The following is a 10,144-nucleotide window of genomic DNA, read 5'->3' on the forward strand; positions in this document are numbered from 1 at the left end:
TACTAAGAAAATTTAATGGAAACATTTTTTCTCAATATTTTTACTTTTTATTATCTATAAATTATAATGTCAAGACTGGGATATATCTCCTCACTTGTTCCAATGTGTATATCTCTTCATCTATCTTAAATTTATGTCGAAAATGAGTTTATTACGTAGTAAAGTTATGTGTGCTTCATTGATATATAAGGTTATAATATGGTATACATATGGTATAAGTAGACTAAAATCTAAACTTTTGCGTATTCGGTAATGCTTTCCGATAATATAATAGAACCTTATTCTGTAACTGGTTTTTCATTTTCATTTTTTCAATAATTATAAAACTCAGTATCACTTGAACTATGATCTGGAAACAGATAGGCTGTATTTATGTATTTATGGAAAATTTACATATATAACAGATTTTTTTGTGAAAAGCGGACTATCCAACTCAAGCTTCAAACAAATCGTTTTAATGTAAGACGAATCCCACGGTCTCTAATGTATTAGAATATGTTATGTGAATAGTACATACGGGTATAATGTATAATTATTAACGTATAAAGTTGGAATTAAGCGTTAAAAAATTGAAAGTGTTCAATAATATATATAGATATATATTACATATATGTATTATTGTATAATTATTTAGAAAAACACGCACAATTTAATATTTTATGTTTTATCTATTAATTGCTTAGGAATGCCATTAATTAAAGTCAGAAAAATTGTACAAAGAATATGTAATAAACTGCAAAAGTTATTAAATAATAAAATATAAAAATAATAATATTATTATAATAAATATTATATAAAATATAATAATATTTATATCTATCTCTTATAAGTTAAATGAAACTTAAAGTTATATATTAAAATAAAATATTATATATCAATAATTATATTATTATGTATTATTAAAATTACTTAAAATTACTTAAAATTATTGTATTAATCGAATTAATATAATCGAATTAAATATAATAAATAATAATAAACTATTAAAATATTCAAACTAATTTTAATATTAGTCTATAGGTATATTATTTTATATTAGTTTTTAATTATAAAAAACTATGTTATTTTATTATAATGTATATCATAAAATTTAATCATATATATATATATATATATATAATGTGTTATTTATATTATAAATATACATTTTTTATGTTTTATGTTATATTAAAAATATACTTATTATATTGAAATCATGTCTATAATGAAAGCAACCTAACAAATTTCTAGTTTTTACATTAAATAATAATTATATAAAAATGGGTGTCGAATTTCCAAGTTTACTTGTCTATGTTTGTAAGACAGAATTTTATAACAATTGATTATATTAGTAAAAAAGGGGTTCATAAAAGCACTATAGTGTTTTGTATACTGCTTTTTAAGAAACTTGGACTGCAAGAAGAGAACGCGGAGTGTTAAAGCAGAGAAGTTATTGATAGAGCTGACGTAAATAAATAAATAATTTTTAAACGAGATTAATAATTTTCTTGAACTGATAAAGAGTTATACTGTTTTTAAATTAAAGTGCAAGTTTAAAAACTATTAACAAAACTAACTGCAAAAATAATATTATGTATAATACATATAATATATTCTTATATATTTAATATATATATAAAAGAAAAACAATAATAATAATAATAATGTTATCATAACAAGTGATTGATAAAAAACAAAAAATTAAAAAATTAATGACAACTTAACAAATAAAAAGCGAATGGAAACAAAATTGACAACAAATTAATTAATTAATCAATTATGAAAATCTGTGTTATAAGAACAAGAAAACATTTAAAAACATTGCCAACTATAGATAATTATTGGCAAAATTATATCTGCAATTAAAATAATTTAACTCATATTTTTTGATTTCGAAATAATATAATACTAAAAAACATTCAAAACCGTTTTTAATTTTGTTTCATTTCATATAAAATAAAATAAAATCAAAAATATATTGAAAAATAAAATAAAATAAAATAAAAGCAGAGTAGATCGAATCAAATAAAATAAAATAAAAGCAGAGTAGATCAAATAAAAATCAAATAAAATAAAATAAGACAAAATATAATCAAAAATACACTAAAAAATAAAATCAATTTATATCAATTAAAATTAAATAAAAACAAATTAGAACGAATTAAATAAAATAAAATAAAATCAAATAAAATCAAATAAAATCTAATAAAATAAAATAAAACCAAATTAAATCAAATAAATTAACATAAAATAAAATAAAATCAAAAATATATTGAAAAATAAAATAAAATAAAATAAAATAAAATAAAATAAAAGCAGAGTAGATCGAATCAAATAAAATAAAATTAAATAAAATAAAATAAAATAAAATAAAATAAAATAAAATAAAATGAAATAAAATAAAAGCAGACAAAATATAATCAAAAACGCACTAAAAAATAAAATCAAATTAAATCAATTAAAATTAAATAAAAACAAATTAGAACGAATTAAATAAAATTAAATTAAATCTAATAAAATAAAATAAAACCAAATTAAATCAAATAAATTAATATAAAATAAAATAAACTAAAATTAAAATAAAAGACATGAATAATTATAAAACCTAATATTTATAAAGAAATATTAAATTATGATAATAGAATAGTAAAATAAAATCAAATGAAATCTTATAAAATCAAATAAAATTAAATGAAATAAAATAAAATCAAATAAAATAAAATAAAAAAATAAAATGTAAGGCAACAGAATTAACAAAGCATTATATTTATAAAGAAATGTTAAATAATGATAACAGAATAGTAAATTATATTATCAAATACTTCTAAAAAATAATAACATAAAAGAAATTAATTTAAAAAAAATTTTATATATAAAAACAAATTAAATATGGACTAATATTTCTCACACCAAGAAGAGAAATAATTTTTCTTTATATACAAATCAATACAAATAAATCAATATAAAGATTAACATTATTTTTAAAACAATAAAGATAATAAGAAATTATAGTATATTTTTATTTTTATAGTATAAATTAAGTAATTCGTAAATTTATGTATCAATTTTTAAATTTCTTAATATAAATTTTAAGTAAAACATTTTAAATATAACAAAAATTTCTCATAGTCTTAATTTATATTTATTGATTTATATTATTATAAAATTTAGTAAGGAAGTTCAACAACAAAAATTTATTTTCATTAAAGTAAAATTATTTTTAATATTTTTATTTATTATTTTTTGTATTAACAATTATAATTATTGAATATACGTGAGATTTTTAATATAGTTTTCTCAATTTTTTATTTTTATTTTTAAATATATATGCGTTCATTTAAAATTTATATATCTGATATATGAATATATATGTTATATAGTTTGTATTTTCATAATATCTACACTTTGTTAGTTTTGTATTTATACATTCATATATACATATAAGCGTATATTTATATTATTTCGTATATTTCTTATATTTTCACATATATATTTAGAGTTATATTTTTTGGATTTATATAAATATTACATTAATAATCTGAATATTTTATTAATAATAAAATAGTATAATACATTATATTATAATATTTATTAATAATAATATAATATATATAATTATTATATTATAATATTCATAATATAGTATAATATTATTACTAACACAATTTTATTATAACAATATTTAATATATAATAATATTTTTATAATATTTTATATTTTGATTATATATATAATAATAATATAACATATTATTATTATTATCACAATATTATTATAATAAAAGTTCGATAATATTGTATATTATATTTTTAGGTATTAATGAAAGACTTGCATAGTATGCCTATATATAACATATTTAGAGTTATATATTTTAGATTTATATAAATATTACATTAATAATCCGAATATTTTATTAATAATAAAATAGTATAATACATTATATTATAATATTTATTAATAATAATATAATATATATAATTATTATATTATAATATTCATAATATAGTATAATATTATTATTAACACAATTTTATTATATATTATATATTATATTCATATTTATATAATATATTATTGTAGTTAATTCTATTTTATTTTTATTTTATATACGTTTCTCATATATGTATTTAAATTATTTATTTTAAAATGAATTTTTGAAATTATTATTATATGCCATAATAAATTAAATAAATTGTAATAAATAATGAATTAATTAATTATAGTAAATTAATTACATATTTAAAATATTTTTATGATAAAAATAGTTGTATATGATAATTTTACAATTTTGTAAAATAATAATAATTTTTATTATTTTATAAATTTAATTTTTTTTGATAATTTTATATAATTTGCTATATTCCTTATTGATTCATATTTCATAATTGAAAATGTTTTTATATTCCTATTAATAATTAATGGTATTATTATTTTATTATTGTTATTTTATTTGAATTATTTTGTTAATTTTCTTAATATTAATTCAAATTAATATTATTTTTTTCCAACTTTCGTTCTGTTGGTTAAGTGGCGTGATCCGCTTGAGTGCCGGTCTGTGTTGCAACATTGAGGAACGCTGCACATTTCACTGGAAGCGTACATTTGTTCCACTAATTTTGCCGAAGTGCAGTTTTGAGTTTTGAGTTCATAAAAATTAAATAAATTACGTAAAATTTATTTATTTTTTAATTTTCTATTTTATTGTCGAATTGCATGCAATGTATTGCTGCATTGGTCATTTCAAGTGAAATGCACATGAAATAATTAGGTAACCTCCTTCACGAAGAGTTTTCACAACAAATTCGTGAAGCTTCTCTAATTTGCGGATAATGATGGACTCGCTCGCCTATGCGATGCGGTGAATGCCTGTTGCATTATGGACTTGCAATTGTGCAATTGCACTTTGCTTGCATTCTAGTCAAACTTAATAAAACTGAAGTGGTAAATTAACGAACGTTTTTTAATATACCAAATATATATAATATATATCTTTGGGTTTTTGTTTTTGTTATTGTTTTGGTAATTAACATCTTATGTAATTATGAGTCACTAAAATCGTCTATAAAGTGTTGGTCTAAATCATTACAATTTTTTACAATCATTTTAAGTTGCTGAGCATTTATTTCTAAGAGTCCGTATATTTAATATGACTTTTGATCTATTTAATATGACTATAAGCTTAAGTTTGATTATTTAAAAGCTTTAATAATTGAAAAGTGACGTTTACTAAGTTATTGTTAAAATTTTTATTTATTTTAAAAAAAATATATATATATTTAGTATTGTGTATTATTTTATTTTCATGTTCTTTACGTTTTATTTAAAAATTATTGTATTATACCTAAGTTCTCACTGAAGCAACTAAATACTTTTATTGCACCGCCAAGAAACACGAGATCCATTTCGTAGAAATGCATAATCTTAATTATTACAATAATTGTAAATAATATAAAAAAAAACCAAAACTTGTTGAGAACTTTCAAATAATTTATTAGTCATTTAACTACTATGTGTATTACTTATAAAAGTACAGTATAGTACACAATCAGTAGTATATACAGAGTAATGTATGTATAATATATATAGAGAAGAGGTTATTAAACATGAATTCAAAGCTTAAAAAAAAATTAATAAAATATAAAAATATAATATAAATAAATTATATACATACATATACATAAATACATATATAAATACATATAAAAATAAAATAATTCAAATTAGGATAGATTTTAAACCCTAAATTGCCACACAGAATTAAAAATAGACGATCAGAAAAACAGAATTCGGTCTCTTATCTCACCTCAGTCCATCTAAAGAACTATATTTGAAGAAAAATTTGATTTGAATATCTCTAATGGTTCAAAAAATACCGAATTTTGATCTGTTAATTTTAATTCTGCTACACTGTGCGGCCCCCTTGTATGTATAAAATCTATTCAAAATTATTAAAAAGAATTAAAATGGGTTCAACTATAAACCATGAATTTGTTAAATGTACTAAAAGTAGTTCTCATGTAATCAATTAAAAAAAATTGAAAACTTGAATTTTGCATACAAGTAAATAAAAAATAAAAATTATCAAAAATCAAATTTTCCAGTCATTTATACCCATATTATATCATATATATTATATCATTTATATTTTCAATCAGAAAATAATTTCTTTCATCATATGGAACTTTAAAAATAATTATTATATTACAATTATTATTTTTATTCCAACATTTTGCATATAAAAACTCTTGGACTCTTTTATATTTGAAAATAGGTAACTTGACAATATTATTAATTATTTTAATTTTTTTAAAGTTATTTTATAAAGAGGTTTTTTTTCGTAGAGTAGAAAATTGCAACAACAAACATTTTTTGTATTATTTTATTTAAACGAATTTTCGGCTGACTATACAACTGTTTCGAGTATTGCCAAATATCCATCATCAGTGATCTTGGAAATTTTTTCTTGTATTTAATTATTCGTAAATAATTTTTTGAGACTGCAAGTACCAGGAATCGAACTCGTATCCTGCCAAATTTGAAGCTCAGAGTCAGCACACCTTAACCAACTGACCCAAAACCGTACATGACTTTTATGCAAATGTGCACTGTGAAAGTTTTATTAAAAAATTTACTTGCTGTGTTTATATTAGTATGAAATCATAATCAGCTGTAGAATAATTGAATTAATTAATTATATTTTTATTTTAAATTGTTAAATCACAATACTATTCTGTTATTTTATTAATATTTTGGGTTATTTTTTGAACAAATCTTATAAAAAAATTGAATTGATTTTTATTGTCAAATATCAAATTTAATAGTAAGAAGGTATTATCTTTTCTCATACGTGATTTTAAAATTTAAATTTAATTCAAACTACTATTTTAAATTTTAATATATTAAAAAAAATTTTTAATTAACAACTTTGGTTTTAAGAACTTCTTCACTCTTTCCTATTGGAACGCAGATGTTATCAAATATCAAATTTAAAAGCATATTCTTGATTCTTGTTCTTGAGTTAGTGCTATTACGCACTTTTACTCTATAATGACTTGGGGGGCTTATCTCTACCCCACACTAGGCTTTAACTAGGCTAAGAAATCATATAATTTATTTGTTTTTTAGTTGATGTCGGACCTTAAATCAGCATATCTTTCTGAGAGTCCAGAAGTGGACTTGAGGTTTGTAAGAAGGTAGTATCTTTCCTCATACGTGACTTTAAAAATCAAAATAAAATATTATTATTATTTCAAATTTTTAATATATAAAAAATTTTTTTAACAACTTTGGATTTAAGAACTTCTACACTCTTTCCGATTTGAAGATGATTTTTTGTTATTCGACATAATATTTTTAAATACAAATGTTTTTAATTTTTTATTTTTGTTTTTAAATTATATTATTAATTTGATTTTTTAAAATGACAAAGCACTCAAAAAATCAGCGTGTGAATAATAATTATTTTCCAATTCTTAGCTACTCACGTTCCCATACTTCTTCTAAACCAGGAAATAATTGAAATATTTAACCAATGAATTCTTTAACTTTTAGGCATTTAAAATCTTAAACAAAAGCAATTATTATTATATATATATAAATATATATATACTTATTAATAATACGCTTAAAATATCTATTGTATTTGTAGAAATAAATAAAATAAAACAAAATATGGAAAACCATAAATTAAAAGTTATAACGATTGAAACTTGTTAGAGTCTAGAGTTTTCAAAGCGCGTTAACCCTGAACTAAAAGTTCAGCACTAGTAATTGTAACTGTGATTTAGCCATATTTGACTATAAATAAAAAGTGGTTTTTAATAAAAACCAAAACAAGTGTCTTAAGCACTACACCAAGTGATTGTAAGAAAGATTAACTGGGTAAGTGAATTGCAATTGTGAGTTAATTCTCAGAGTTATGACTCACCTGCCTCTTCCACATATGTGTGAGGCATGTGTGGCATGTCTGCAACACATATTGGAAGAGACTTTTGTATATCGTTTAAGTAATTTGTTTAAACAATATATTTAATATTTTCCACTTACCAAGCATATTATTCTCTTTTGCATCTTCACAACGTCCCACCACACGTATAACACCACGACCCGCAATCGGTGAACATGTAACAATGCCACCTATGCGTGCTATATGTGGTGGCACCCGTGGATCATCTTCGCTCGTCTCATTACTGCCATTATTGTCAACATTATTGCCATTACCTCCACCATTGTTGTTGTTATTATTATTATTGTTGTTGTTGTTGTTGTTGCTGTTGCCATTGTTATTGGCAATGTTGGTAATATCGTTACCGAATGGACGCATTTTGCTTAGTTGGTTTGGTTTTTTTTTTTTAATTTGGAACTGTTCACTTTTTTTTAATTCTTTCAACTTTTCAAGTTTTTTTTTTTTTATTAATATATGATTATTGTTTTTTTACTATTATTTGTTATGTGAACACATTTTTTTTTTTACACAATTTTTCAATTTTCACGTAAAACCGCTTTATCTTTTATTCGGCCGTATTACAATTTTCAAATAAAATTATTTAAAAAAAATTTTATACAAAAATTCGCACTTTACTTAATCATTAATTTTATCGCGTAATTTTTTTTAATTTGTATGTTTGTTTCTTTTACTAATTAAAATTTTTAATTATTTCCGTTCAATGTTTTTAATTGATTTTTAAAAAGCACATTGATCGTCGTTAGTGTTTTTATAAACTATCATAAGCCTACAGCTAGCTGTTTATACTTACGACGAAGAAGAACAAACTGCGCCAAAAAACAAATCAAATCGAAATCAAAACAACAAATGTCACAGTCTTATTTATGGTCGTGCGATTCGTCTCTTCGCGCTCACTCATGTTTTCGTTCCTTTTGTTTGCTTACATTTCCGCTTCGCTTTAGCTGTGTCCTTATGTTATGTGTCTTCTTCGGCACTTTCATTTCAATATTTTATTTGTCATTTTTTGTATAGATATTAATAAAGGTTTATATTTTTTCTAATTTTTAGAAGCTTTAATAGAGAAAAAATATTGTAAATATTGTGATTGTTTATATTCTCTCTGCTTAGACGCTCTTCAGTTAATATTAATTGTCTTTTAGGAAATGGGAACATAGAGCAGTAGCGGTTACTCTGTACCTTTTACGCTAAAGGTTAATTATGTATAAAATGTCTGCAAAATAATGGATGGGACGGCAGATAAAATATATTTTATATATTTTATTTATAACAAAATATAATATTATTTATTTATTTCTATTTGAGCCAGTGCACTTGAGCACTTTTACTTTTTCTTAACTCAAGGTATTTTCAAAACTTCTCTTTACGCCTTGACTGGATTATTGTTTGTCACTTCATCAGATTAAGCAATAATTGACCTCAGATCTGTATACCTCCCCGAGGAGCCTGTAACCATTTTGAGATTTAATAACGCGGTGTTCGTTATGTATTTTTTGATGGCAGCAATATTGAGGTCCCTGAGGATGTCATTCGTCCTAATGTACCATGGTACTTTGAAAAGTTTTCTCAGAACCTGGCTTTGTGCAATTTCTAGCTGGCGAATAGTAGTGTTTGAAGCTTTGCTAAACAACCATATAGAAGTGACGGACGATTTATTTGGTTATATATCAGTTTCCTGTTCTTACCATTGAAATTTTCATTTCTATATAACGGTTGGAGGTGATGAAGAATTTTGGCACAACTAATTCTTTGCAGTTGAACATGTTTAAACCATGTGAATCATTTGTCCAGCATTGTTTATAATAAGATATTGATATATTAGATAATATCTATTCGAATAAATAGTCGCAAATGACAGTAAACTCATGTAATCTTTCACTCTATGAGTTGGTGGGATGGACGACCACTTACTTCAAAATGCAAAAAACCCATTAAAGAAATATTTGAGAAAAACCCATTTTTTGGTAGAAAAGAAAGAGAAGTGGGTGTAAACTTCTGAGAGGCAAATGTTTATCAATTTTTTAGTAATATAGTTCATGACCAGTATTTTGCATTTTTAATTTTAATTTTTACTTAGGCTACTCTGGTCTTATATACGGAATGCAAATAAAAATTTAATTCTATATAAATATTCCATTTTTTATTTTTATTTTATTCCATTTTATTTTTTAAGCTATTCTTAAAATAAAATAAAAAAATAAA

At 21.6% G+C, this 10,144-nt stretch overlaps 2 protein-coding genes across 2 annotated transcripts in view; one reads left to right on the forward strand and one right to left on the reverse strand.

The window, feature by feature from the left end:
* Window positions 1-7,538, forward strand: part of LOC119666422 (leucine-rich repeat-containing protein 20-like) — an 8,724-nt gene extending 1,186 nt beyond the window's left edge. The window contains exon 3 of the mRNA XM_038075701.1: window positions 7,531-7,538. Coding sequence (XP_037931629.1) covers window positions 7,531-7,538 — 8 coding nt within the window. The remainder of the gene's footprint in view (window positions 1-7,530) is intronic.
* A 224-nt stretch (window positions 7,539-7,762) lies between these two features.
* On the reverse strand, window positions 7,763-8,384 carry LOC119666423 (probable serine/threonine-protein kinase samkB). Its single transcript, XM_038075702.1, has 3 exons — window positions 8,026-8,384; window positions 7,907-7,945; window positions 7,763-7,776 (listed from the first exon to the last, which is right to left on the reverse strand). The coding sequence occupies exons 1-3, from the start codon at window positions 8,300-8,302 to the stop codon at window positions 7,763-7,765; spliced, it is 330 nt and encodes a 109-aa protein (XP_037931630.1). The 5' UTR covers window positions 8,303-8,384.
* Window positions 8,385-10,144: the final 1,760 nt, after the last annotated feature.

This window comes from Teleopsis dalmanni, chromosome 1 (genome assembly GCF_002237135.1).
Source record: "Teleopsis dalmanni isolate 2A chromosome 1, ASM223713v2, whole genome shotgun sequence".
Classification (NCBI taxonomy): Eukaryota; Metazoa; Arthropoda; class Insecta; order Diptera; family Diopsidae; genus Teleopsis; species Teleopsis dalmanni.